Source organism: Cololabis saira, chromosome 13 (genome assembly GCF_033807715.1).
Source record: "Cololabis saira isolate AMF1-May2022 chromosome 13, fColSai1.1, whole genome shotgun sequence".
NCBI lineage: Eukaryota > Metazoa > Chordata > Actinopteri > Beloniformes > Belonidae > Cololabis > Cololabis saira.
This window is the reverse complement of record NC_084599.1, coordinates 1,737,993-1,751,711: the sequence shown is the minus strand read 5'-3', so window position 1 is coordinate 1,751,711 and position 13,719 is coordinate 1,737,993. Positions and strand designations below refer to the sequence as shown.

The following is a 13,719-nucleotide window of genomic DNA, read 5'->3' as shown; positions in this document are numbered from 1 at the left end:
TTACATTAACAGGCGTGGCAAGACGGCTCAACAGTGCCCCCTAGAAAACTTTTTTCTGCCATAACTTTTGAATGGTTTGACATAAAGAGTCGTGGGTGGTGTCATCGGACTCGGTATTGAGTATTTGACCTTCATTGGCCTGAATTAACCCCGCCCCTTCTTCTGATTGGTCAATATTTGATAGTCCCTATTTTCTGGCATAACTTTTGATTGGTTTGACATAGAAAGTCGTGGTTGGTGTCATTTCTGATATGCTTATGGGGAGCGGTGGCCATGAGTGCGAGGGCCCGTTCATCACTTTTTGAAGCTTTAATTCTTTTATTGCTGTTGTGTGAATTTTTCCCGTCTCCCTCTCACACTACTTTTGATGTCCTGTCCTTCTGCAGTCGGTCTTGTACAATTTTCAATGTTGCTTGTACTGGTGTTTTGGTGAAAAGTGAAATGACGACCTGTCAAACCTGACAGGTTGGTCACGCCTTCATAGTAACAACAGCAGATAATGGACGTGTCACTTCCCACCATGTGACACTCTCTGAGGAAGGCGGGAGTCCCGCCAAAACTGTCAGTCTGAAGGTAAGAAGCCGGATCCTTGTCTGAAAAAAAGAAAACCATAAGAAATCAATCTGAAGACATGATGAACACAATACAACTACATTGCTCAACAGCCCCTGGGTGACATCCGATGACATCTGTAAGATCATCAATGTCCAATCAGGATTCACATCTCCCATATACACTCAAAACAACTTTGCAGGCCGTATATGATAAGGATTGGAGTTACGAAAGTGAAAAAGGGCAAACCCAACAACAGAATTGTAAATTATATTCTTATTCTAAGGTTCAGTGAGAAAGATCAGAGAACTACGAAAAGAATGAATCCCTTTCTGTCAACATCTGTGCTGGCAACCAAGTTAGAAGTGATCCAAAAAGTATTTAGTTTATTAAGGAATTTTTTAGAGAAATGTAAAAATGTGAGTGAGTTAAGAAACTACCAAACTTGAAACAAATTGGAAACATTGGGTGAAAGGCACTGGCAAGGTGGAGCACAAAATGTTGATCCATGTAATGCAGCGGTGTGGAATAATTCAAGGGGAACATTAAAGGATGATCTTATCAGAACAAAAACCACAAGAGAAGAATAGTGAATCTGTTAACGGAGTTCTGGAATGGTCACTTTTTTTCCAGTGAAACTATTACTTTTTTTTCTTTTTTAAAGATTTTTTTGGGCTCTAGTGGCCCTTTATTGAGATGCAGACTGGAAAGGGGAAGAGAGAGAGAACGGGGAAGACACGCAGCAAAGGTGCGCGGGTTGGATTTGAACCCGCGACTGCTGCAGGAGGAGGACTGTAGCCTCAGTATATGAGCCGCCGCTTTTTTATCCTGCGTGTTAAAGAAAACATTAAAACATTTATTGTTATACTGGGTGAAATGGTCCTTCCATCCTGAGAGTAGCCAGTGAATAATGTGTTCATAAAAAGGAAAGAAAAAAATCCTCTCCGACAGCTTTAGGCCCAATCCCAATACACCCCCTACTTTCTTTCACTAGCCCTACTTTCTACCACTAGCCCTCCCTCACTATCACTACCCCTAAAAAAGAAGGGACAGATTTTAGGGCACTTGAAATCTTCCCAGGGGCCTGTCCCAATACCCCCCCTTCTCCTACTTTCAGCATCACCACTAAAATCAGGAAGCTGAGAGCCAAAAGCTGTTTTAATTTCAGCTGTAGCGCTGTTAATATGCCACTTTATTAAGTTTTAATATTTTTTCAGACTTAAAAGTAACCGTTAAGATCCCCAACCAGGCTCAGTTTAAATAACGCCTGTTAAGAAATTTGACCCAATATTTTCGGAGATGATGAGCAGCAGCAGCCGGAGTACAGACGTGATCGCCAGGTCAACCTGCGCCATCGTCCCGTGGGGGAAACCTGCAGCACTGTTGAGAATTACCGCTGGCTGAAATAAATCATTTAGGAAGATAAATGTTGGTTTAATAGAAGAAATCTAACAGTTGTAGCTACGCCTGTTAAGAAATTTGCTCCGAAAATTTTGAGATTTCTGCCTGCCGGCTCCGGAGCTGATTTATGGTTCCACGTTAAATCAACGCAGAGCCTACAGCGTAGGGTACAATGTAGGGTACGGCGTAGGGTACGGCATACGGCGCGCGTCGCGCGTAACATCAACGCGGAGCCTACGGCGTAGGCTCTGCGTTGGTGTAACGCGGCCCCATAAATCAGCCTTTATTCTGGCGTGATCTTCGGCAAATGGGCATACGAGTGATTATGTACATTCACTGAGTGAATATTATGAAAGTAAAATAGCCTATATATTTCTCACTAGAAATTTAATCAAAACGCATTTTTATGCAGAAACTAACTCAAAATATTGATTTTATTCACTAAAAAATAAGAAATGTCCGTCATGTTTTTTTTTTTTTGATTCAGTCCGCAAATGACGACGAAAAGCATTCTGGAAAATCTTTCTGACACTAGATCAGCTAGTGTGCATCTGAAAATGAATTTGTCCGTAGGGACAAATTCATATCCACTACACTCGTTTTCTTCACTAGCCCTAGGTGGAAAGAGGAATTGGGGCACTACTACCCTCACGAGAACGCACAAAATTTAGGGGTCCTTTTTTTCCCCGTAAAACCAATTCAAAATTTTATTACTTGCATATAAACCCAAAACAATCTAGATTCACGATATTTGCAAGACCTGGTAGTACCGTATGTTCAGGTTTGTGTGCAGGTTTTTACTCGTAGTTCCTAGAGTATGACCCCCAAATGTAGATTTGGAGGGTGGGCGTTCTGCTATCAGGCACCATTACTATGGAACCAACTTCCAATCTGGGTTAAGGAGGCTGACACCACCTCCACCTTTAAAACTAAACTTAAAACCTTTCTGTTTAGTAAAGCCTATAGCTAATATCAACTTAAGTGTGTAGTCATAGCTGCAGCTACAGGACAAGACTAGAGCAGCTGGTCTGAAACAGAGCTTCTTCCTAGATATGCTGCTATAGGCCTACCCTGCAGGAGGACACCAACATGATCCACTGAGTGGCACCCCTCACCCCTGTTTCTCTTTCCTTTCTCAGTTATTAATTACAAGTATCTCATCACCCCCCCCCCCCCTTCTGATCACAGCATCATCTTCATCTGTTGATAGTTATCCCTGTAGTGCACCAGCTAACCATTGTGTCTGTGTCTCTGTTTTCTCTGTTCTTCATTCTCTCTGTCTGATCTCCCTTTTCCCTCCCTTCCCCCCAGCTTACATGGCATAGCCTCAGACACTGGGGTAATAGCAAGAACCCTGCTGGAGAGAATTGTAAGTGGTACCACAGTGTTGGGGCGCATGGTGGCAACTGAGGTAATGTAGGAGTTCAAGTGTCTTAATTGCACATTGCAAAATGAGGCAAAGATTATGCTCTCTGGTGATGTGCGATGACCACCCTGAGAGCAAAAACGAGGGGAAATTCCAAGAGATACAGTTATGCGACAGATGATTACCAAGCTAAATTTTCAACTACCCGCCAAGACACTTCTGTGGCAATCACTGTACACACACCCACAACCCCAGCAGAATACACCAGGGCTGATTTCTTCACAGTGCTAGATATTGTGTAAAGTTACTGTACACCACAATGAACCATCTTCATAACAAAGGTCTTCTACCAATGCTTTATTTCACTGTTGGCAGGTTCCAAAGATAATTCTCACTTGGATATAAAAGATATAAAAGGATCTTTAAACGGAAATCTCTGGGAAGGGGCCTGTCTTGTAGTCCAAACTAAACCAATCAACACCAGTTTCAGACTGTTTCAGTACACATTTTTTTTTACAACATACTGTATGTCACCCCTGTAAAGCTGCAGAGTTTTTACGATACAATTTCTGATAATTGTATTAAGTGAAAGATAACCACTTTATTTCATTGTATGTAGGACTGTGGGGAAAAATAAGAACTTTTGGAAAGGGATTAATAAGCACATTTCTAGATTAATGCAATGTGTTATTACTGTATGTGCAAAATTTTGCAACATCTTCTCTGAGCAGTTTCATGTAACTGGAAGGTAAAGAAAACTCTTACATTTTTGTTTTATCAATTATCTCAAGTTGAATGGGAACAAGAAACGGATATGATTGTGGATTTTAGCCAGGATTAATCTGAATAGTTTTTCCATCAGGAGACAACCCTGAACATCCTCTTCACAACACAATGATTCAACCTCTTCAGATCCACTATATCCACTGGCCGCTACAGGAGACCCTTCCTACCGCTACAGGAGACCCTTCAGACTGCTAGAGGAGACCCTTCAGACCACTACAGGAGACCCTACAGACTGCTACAGGAGACCCTTCCTACAGCTACAGGAGACCCTTCCTACCGCTACAGGAGACCCTTCAGACTGCTAGAGGAGACCCTTCAGACCACTACAGGAGACCCTTCAGACTGCTACAGGAGACCCTTCCTACCGCTACAGGATATCCTTCAGACTGCTACAAGAGACCCTTCAAACTGCTACAGGAGACCCTTAAGACTGCTACAGGAGACCCTTCAGATCTCTACAGGAGACCCTTCAGACGTCTACAGGAGACCCTTCAGACTGCTACAAGAGCTCCTTCAGACTGCTAGAAGAGACCCTTCAGACTGCTACAGGAGACCCTTCAGACTGCTAAAAGAGACCCTTCAGACTGCTACAGGAGACCCTTCAGACCGCTACAGGAGACCCTTCAGACTGCTACAGGAGACCCTTCAGACTGCTACAGGAGACCCTTCAGACTGCTACAGGAGACCCTTCAGATCTCTACAGGAGATCCTTCAGACTGCTACAGGAGACCCTTCAGATCTCTACAGGAGACCCTTCAGACCGCTACAAGAGACCCTTCAGACATCTACAGGAGACCCTCCAGACTGCTACAGGAGACCCTTCAGACCTCTACAGGAGATCATTCAGACTGCTAGAAGAGACCCTTCAGACCACTACAGGAGATCCTTCAGACCGCTACAGGAGACCCTTCAGACCACTACAGGAGATCCTTCAGACCTCTACAGGAGATCCTTCAGACCACTACAGGAGATCCTTCAGACCACTACAGGAGATCCTTCAGACCTCTACAGGAGATCCTTCAGACCACTACAGGAGATCCTTCAGACCGCTACAGGAGACCCTTCAGACCACTACAGGAGATCCTTCAGACCACTGCAGGAGATCCTTCAGACCGCTACAGGAGATCCTTCAGACCGCTACAGGAGATCCTTCAGACCACTACAGGAGATCCTTCAGACCACTACAGGAGATCCTTCAGACTGCTACAGGAGACCCTTCAGACTGCTTCAGGAGATCCTTCAGACTGCTAGAAGAGACCCTTCAGACTGCTACAAGAGATGCTTCAGACTGCTACAAGAGACCCTTCAGACTGCTACAGGAGATCCTTCAGACTGCTACAAGAGATCATTCAGACTGCTACAGGAGACCCTTCAGATCTCTACAGGAGACCCTTCAGACCGTTACAAGAGACACTTCAGACGTCTACAGGACACCCTTCAGACCGCTAGAAGAGACTCTTCAGACTGCTACAGGAGACCCTTCAGACCTCTACAAGAGACCCTTTAGACCTCTACAGGAGACCCTTCAGACCACTACAGGAGATCCTTCAGACCACTGCAGGAGATCCTTCAGACCGCTACAGGAGACCCTTCAGACCGCTACAAGAGACCCTTTAGACCTCTACAAGAGACCCTTCAGACCACTACAGGAGATCCTTCAGACCACTGCAGGAGATCCTTCAGACCGCTACAGGAGACCCTTCAGACCGCTACAGGAGATCCTTCAGACCACTACAGGAGATCCTTCAGACCACTACAGGAGATCCTTCAGACTGCTACAGGAGACCCTTCAGACTGCTTCAGGAGACCTTTCCTGCCCACAGCTATAACCCTCTTCAATGATTTTGAAAAGACTAAAATCATTGAATAATGACTACAGCAACATATAATTTTCCTTCTGGGATCAATAAAATAATTTGAATATAAACTGAATTTGTTGCAAGCCAATTATTCAAACACCTACACCTAATCGTGGGCGACAAAAAAGTCTTGCATTAGAAAACTGACTTATTTGGTTAAAGGAGAGATTGAGGACATTTATAAGATTTGGATAACCTTTCTACTAGTCATAATTGACTTGTCTGTCTTTACCAGTGATAAGAGGTCTGTGTATTCATTACCTGAGGAAGATGCCTTTAATGTTTGGTGTGCCTTCAAAGGCTGAAGCAGGAACACTTGAGATGCGGTTGCTTTGTAAGTAAAGGTATTCCAAAGACTCAGGCAAGTCAGAGGGAATGTGTGTCAGCTGGTTACTTGACAGGTCGAGTGTCTAAAGTAAAAATATCAATGTAAATACATAAAATACTGGTGTACTACATTGCATTTGTACTTGTACGTGCATGTAATCGATCCCACATATCCAGGGCAAGAATCAAAGTAAACAAATAAAATGTCTTGATTATGTGCCTTTTGTCACATGCTCTAATTTGGCTTTATCTTTTCTCTAATGTATCTGTATACAAATTCATAAAATAAAACAATTCTACTCAGAAAGAGAAATGCTGTATATTGCAATGCAATGCTTGCAAAAATAAATGGACTAGTTTTTTTGCTATTAAAACAGATGTTTTAGAAGAAAACTGGACCATTTATGCAGGTCAAATTTGACCCATTACCCAGTATCAGCTGCAGAGTTACACACAAAAGGAAATGATGAATGGATCCTCTGTACAGACTGAATATATTTGACTTGTTGGACTGCATAGGACTCGAGGTCCAATTGGAACCTCAATGTAGAACCTAGTGTAAATGCCCCACGGGGAATGCTTCGTTTTTGATGAGCCCCATCTAAATATTTTTTTCATGCAATACAACACAGTTTTAAAAACATGCCATTAAGCATAATGTGATATACATCTTCCCAAGCCACTCACCGTGAGTGCACTGAGATCCATCCAGGCTCCCTGGTAGACTGAATTCAGTTTTAGTTGGTTACCACTCAGGATCAACTTTTGTAGCTTCTCCATCCCCGTCAGTGCACCATCTGGTATGGAACGGAGCTTGTTGTTCTTGATTTCAAGAACTTGTAGACTGCGAGGAAGACCAAGGGGCATTGTATGAAGGTTGTTCCCTGACAAGTCCAGAACTTCCAGCACACGCAGCTTCCTAAAGGCCTCGCGGTTTATCTTGGGGCTGGTCAACTTGTTGTAGCTGAGATTTAACTCCGTCAGGGTATACAGGAAAGTCAGATCATTGTGGCCAATTTCAGAAATAGAGTTGTGCAGCAACATAACGATCTTAGCTCGTCGAGGCAAGCCCCTGGGAACACGCTCCAGCAAATTATTGTACATGTGAAGTGTGTGCAGCTTCTTTAAGCCCTAGTGGAAATACAAATTCAAGATTCAAGAGATTTACACTCATGCATTGAACTTGTAAAATGTTAATCACTACCAGGCACTTGAGCAAGCAATCTAGGCATGGGCCAAAGTATACTACAGTTTTAAAACGTAGCATAACCCTCCTTTATTCAATTCAGCCAATGCAAGCAGTCTATCAGATATGTTTGATGCTTGAAGGAGCTGAAGCCCCTGGACTATAGCTCCCTTAAAAAACAAAGTTGACAGGGAACTTCACAAGAAACACAAAAATGCATGCTGGAGAAAGTGGGTAATCAGACATACACTGTTGCCCATAAAATGTTATTAGATCCTTTTTACGTCTTATCCTGAAATTAATGTACATGAAAAGAGGAAAGAAACAGTGGAATGTTTCTGATAATTTAATTATTTATTTTCAGAAACATCCATCCATGCATCCATCCATTTTCTAAACCCTTTTATCCTTTGCAGGGTCACTGGGTTTTCAGAAACAGTCATAATGATATTAAGTGATACCAGATATATACAACAACAGTGTACTTAGTTGCCAACACTTCTATAATTTCAAATCTTTCAACCCTATGCCCCTGAATAGCTGTGAAGTAGGTAAAGAAAATGGATGGATAGATGTAAATTCAACTATTTATTTTATTATATTTACTTAAAACACAAGTTTGTTACTTACATGCTTTTTAGCTATAATATAGATTGTGGTCAATGGGAAATTTGTTGGTTTTCTACCAAGATATTCAACCAACTTTCAGACATATTTCACAACTATATTAGTACAGTAGAACACCCATCTTGGGAAATTGTAATAATTTTGCCCAAGGTTATCACTGTCTTGGAATATTGTGTTGGCCCATGCCTAAAAAAATGTTTTCTAGTCTGTCATTACAATATGAGATCACTGAAATATATGACGTCTATGGTATTGTTCAATACATTACCCAGACTGTAACATGCTTTTTTTTCTATGTTGAGAGGGAACATTGTGTACCTGGAAAGCAGCTGGGTGAATAAAACGGGAGCGAAGCATGTTATTGTGGAGGAGAAGGTATTGAAGGTTTCGCACAGAGGTGAGAGCATCTCCAGGGATGCTGCGAATGGAGTTCTTTTCCAGGTGCAACAGCACCAGATTGCGAGGCAGACCCTTGGGAACAACGCTCAGGTTGTTATTTGACAAGTCGAGACACTCAAGGCTACTTAGTTGGCTAGAAGGACAGAAAAGACATCATTAATTTGTTTTATCCAATATCTTAAAGTTCTGTGTAGCTTTTTGTTGAGCGATTGCTCCTGGCTTCTATGTAGATACGAACACATAAATGTGTAATCAAGACATTAGGAGGTATTTTGGGTTCGGTTTGTGCATTTCTTTTGGCCACCTGAAAGTCTCATTATCTATGTCCTCACTGCTGAAGAGATTGCTCTGGAGATACAGTTCTCTGAGGTTTGGCATGTTGTCAAAGACACCTGCTGGAATTTCCTTTAGCTTGTTATTCTGTAATAAAGGAAATGATCTGGTCACATTTCATATGTTTGAAAGAAATAGATGAATATGTTATCTAAAACTAAATGGAAAATGTAAATTATGCTACACATGCAAGACCTTCAGATGTAGACGGTATAGACCGGAAGGTAGGGTTCTGGGGACAACATGCAGCAAGTTGCTGGACATAGTAAGGATCTCCAGGTTAGTAGAGCCATTAAACATGTGATGAGGAAGCCCCGCATCAGTCAACTTGTTGTTATGGAGATACGCAGACCTGAGAATCATAACAATGGGACATGTGTCAGTGGATAGAAGTTGAACAGCTGAAGCTCAAGTTATATACACTACAGCCCTACCTTAGATTTGGTTTATGACCAAATGTATATGGGTAGATCTTTGTAAGCTGGTTGGCAGCAAAGTCAGCACTAACCAAAGAGGATGGAAGGACCTTTGGTGCAGATGTGAGCTGCAAACATAATAAGCATAGTTCAGCATAATTCAAAAAATTATATGTATATACACATTTTCTATACCCGTTTTATCGTTTGCAGTGGGTCTGGTGGAGCCTATCCCAGCTCATTACAGGCGAGAGGCCGGGGTCCACCCTGGACAGGTCACCAGTCTATCCCAGGGCTACATGGCTACATAGCTACATATATACATGGCTACATACATACATAGCTACATATATGGCTACATACATACATAGCTACATATATACATAGCTACATACATACATAGCTACATATATACATGGCTACATACATACATAGCTACATATATACATGGCTACATACATAGCTACATATATACATGGCTACATACATACATAGCTACATATATACATGGCTACATACATACATAGCTACATATATACATAGCTACATATATACATGGCTACATATATACATGGCTACATACATAGCTACATATATACATGGCTACATACATACATAGCCACATACTACATAGCTACATACATACATAGCTACATAGCTACATACAGTGGGGCAAAAAAGTATTTAGTCAGACACCAGTTGTGCAAGTTCTCCCACTTAAAAAGATGAAACAGGCCTGTAATTTTCATCACAGTTATATCTCAACTATGAGAGACAAAATGGAAGAAAATATCCAGAAATCACATTGTCTGATTTTTAAAGAATGTATTTGCAAATTATAGTGGAAAATAGGTATTTGTTCAATGAATAAAGTTCAAAAATGTCAATACTTTGTTATATACCCTTTGTTGGCAATGACAGAGGTCAAAGGTTTTCTGTAAGTCTTCACAAGGTTTTCCTCACTGTTGCTGGTATTTTGCTCCGTTGCTCCATGATCTCCTCTAGAGCAGTGATTGGTCCGTTCCTCCATGATCTCCTCTAGAGCAGTGATTGGTCCGTTCCTCCATGATCTCCTCTAGAGCAGTGATTGGTCCGTTCCTCCATGCAGATCTCCTCTAGAGCAGTGATTGGTCCGTTCCTCCATGATCTCCTCTAGAGCAGTGATTGGTCCGTTCCTCCATGATCTCCTCTAGAGCAGTGATTGGTCCGTTCCTCCATGCAGATCTCCTCTAGAGCAGTGATTGGTCCGTTCCTCCATGATCTCCTCTAGAGCAGTGATTGGTCCGTTCCTCCATGCAGATCTCCCCTAGAGCAGTGATTGGTCCGTTCCTCTGTGCAGATCTCCTCTAGAGCAGTGATTGGTCCGTTCCTCCGTGATCTCCTCTAGAGCAGTGATTGGTCCGTTCCTCCATGATCTCCTCTAGAGCAGTGATTGGTCCATTCCTCCATGCAGATCTCCTCTAGAGCAGTGATTGGTCTGTTCCTCCGTGCAGATCTCCTCTAGAGCAGTGATTGGTCCGTTCCTCCATGATCTCCTCTAGAGCAGTGATTGGTCCGTTCCTCCATGATCTCCTCTAGAGCAGTGATTGGTCCGTTCCTCCATGATCTCCTCTAGAGCAGTGATTGGTCCGTTCCTCCATGCAGATCTCCTCTAGAGCAGTGATTGGTCCGTTCCTCCATGATCTCCTCTAGAGCAGTGATTGGTCCGTTCCTCCATGCAGATCTCCTCTAGAGCAGTGATTGGTCCGTTCCTCCATGCAGATCTCCTCTAGAGCAGTGATTGGTCCGTTCCTCCATGTAGATCTCCTCTAGAGCAGTGATGTTTTGGGGCTGTCGCTGGGCAACACAGACTTTCAACTCCCTCCAATGATTTTCTATGGGGTTGAGATCTGGAGACTGGCTAGGCTACTCCAGAAACTTGAAATGTTTCTTAAGAAGCCACTCCTTCATTGCCCGGGCGATGTGTTTGGATCATTGTCCTGCTGAAAGACCCAGCCACGTTTCATCTTCAATGCCCTGCTGATGGAAGGAGGTTTTCACTCTAAATCTCACCATACATGGCCCCATTCATTCTTTCCCTACACGGATCAGTCGTCCTGGTCCCTTTGCAGAAAAACATCCCCAAACCATGATGTTTCCACCCTCATGCTTCACAGTAGGTTTGGTGTTCTTTGGATGCAACTCAGCTTTCTTTCTGCTCCAAACACGACAAGTTGTGTTTCCACCAAAAAGTTCTATTTTGGTTTCATCTGACCATATAACATTCTCCCAACCCTCTTCTGCATCATCCAAATGCTCTCTAGCCACTTCAGACGGGCCTGGACATGTACTGGATTCAGCAGGGGGAACGTCTGGCACTGCAGGATCAAGGACCAAGGAATTTACCCATTAATTCAGTAAAAATCCTACAATGTGATTTCCTGGATTCTTTCCCCCCATTCTGCGTCTCATAGTTGAAGTTACCTATGATGAAAATTACAGGCCTCTCTCATATTTTTAAGTGGGAGAACTTGCACAATTTGTGGCTGACTAAATACTTTTTTGCCCCACTGTATATACATACATAGCGACATACATACATCATCGGCAATCACTCGAAACGAGTATGATTGTCCTCCTGTCCTCTCCTCCTGTACATACATAGCTACGTACATACACAGCTAAGTACATACATACATACATACATACATACATACATACATACATACATACATACATACATACATACATACATACATACATACATACATACATACATACATACATACATACATACATACATACATACATACATACATACATACATACATACATACATACATACATATGAAGGGTGCCTCACCTTATTATTTGCCAGGTATAAATAAGCCAGCTGTTCGAGCATCTCAAACCCTTCATCTTCAAGACCTGTAAAATAACATACTAAATTGTAAGTTATTATTATATAGCCTTATTTATATACTGTTTTGTTGTGAAAGGAAAACAATGTTTGAATATTGAGTTAGGCTCACTGAGTATCAGTAAAACTTAGGGCCCGAGCACTTACAGTGCGAAGGCCCTACTGTATCTGTAGGAAATGTTTTTATTCTCGTTTTCCTCTTTTTTATTTTTCTTCCGACGAAATGAGGGCCTTTTTTCCTTCTAAACGTGCCCCAAAAGTCACCAAATTTTGCACGCAAGCCAGGCCTGGCGAAAAATTTTATAGATATTATAGATATTTAATGGTTTACATTAATGGGCGTGGCCTAATGACTCAACAGCGCCCCCTAGAAAACTTTGTGCCTCAAGCCCCAGAATAGGGTTTGACGTACATGCACGAAAATCGGTACACACCTGTATCATGTTGCAACTTAAAGAAAAGTCTCTTGGTGCCATGGCCGAAACCGAACAGGAAGTCATTTTCAATTAATCGTGTAATTTTGGCGCAATTTATGCCATTTCTTCGGCCGCTTCTTCGCCTGAACCGTAACGTGCACCCAGGTGTGTTATACATCAAAATATGCGTCTCCATCCTGCGGCGACGCGCATTACTTTTCTCAGTCAAAAGTGTTACCGTGGCGACGATAGACGCAAAAAAGCGCGCCCCCCCCTTCTTCTGATTGGTCGATATTTGATAGTCCCTATTTTCTGCCATAACTTTTCAATGGTTTGATATAGAGAGTCGTGGGTGGTGTCATCGGACTCGGTTTTGAGTCCTTGACCTTCATTGGTGCAAATTAGCCCCGCCCCTTCTTCTGATTGGTCGATATTTGATAGTTCCTATTTTCTGCCTTATTTTTTGAATGGTTTGACATACAGAGTCATGGGTGGTGTCATCGGACTTAGTTTTGAGTACTTGACCTTTATTGGTGAAAATTGCACGCGTGAGGGCCTGTTCATCGCTGCTTGCAGCTTTAATTAGGGCCCGAGCACTTACAGTGCGAAGGATCTATTGGATCTGTAGGAGCTTTTTTTTCCTTGTTTTTTTTTCCGACGAAAGGAGGGCCTTTTTGCCCCCCTAAACGTGCCCCAAAAGTCACCAAATTTTGCACGCAAGCCAGGCCTGGCGAAAAATGTGATATTTAATGGTTTGCATTAATGGGCGTCGCCTAATGGCTCAAAAGCGCCCCCTAGAAAACTTCGTGCCTCAAGCCCCACAATATGGTAGTATAATAGCTACTCAAGATAAAGCAGTCCTGTTATGATTATTTCAAAATGGCCGACTTCCTGTTTGGTTTCGGCCATGGCGCCAAGAGACTTTTCTTTAAGTTGCGACATGATACAGGTGTGTACCAATTTTCGTGCATGTACATCAAACCGTATTGTGGGGCTTGAGGCACGAAGTTTTATCTGTATGGATGAAGGGGGGGCTCGCTTTTTGGCGTTTAGCGTCGCCACGGTAACGCTTTTCACTGAGAAAAGTAATGTGCATCGTCGCAGGATCGAGACGCACATTTTGATGTATAACACAGGCGGTGCGTCCGAAAT

The 13,719-nt window shown here is 42.6% G+C and overlaps 1 protein-coding gene across 3 annotated transcripts in view; it reads right to left on the bottom strand.

The window, feature by feature from the left end:
- Positions 1-13,719, bottom strand: part of podn (podocan) — a 34,582-nt gene that overhangs the window by 11,105 nt on the left and 9,758 nt on the right. For all 3 annotated transcript variants that reach the window (XM_061737357.1, XM_061737358.1, XM_061737359.1), the window contains 7 exons: positions 12,095-12,159; positions 9,271-9,380; positions 9,032-9,188; positions 8,808-8,923; positions 8,423-8,636; positions 6,979-7,422; positions 6,226-6,374 (listed from right to left, as the gene is read on the bottom strand). In XM_061737357.1, the coding sequence (XP_061593341.1) occupies positions 6,226-6,374; positions 6,979-7,422; positions 8,423-8,636; positions 8,808-8,923; positions 9,032-9,188; positions 9,271-9,380; positions 12,095-12,159 (1,255 nt within the window). The remainder of the gene's footprint in view (positions 1-6,225; positions 6,375-6,978; positions 7,423-8,422; positions 8,637-8,807; positions 8,924-9,031; positions 9,189-9,270; positions 9,381-12,094; positions 12,160-13,719) is intronic.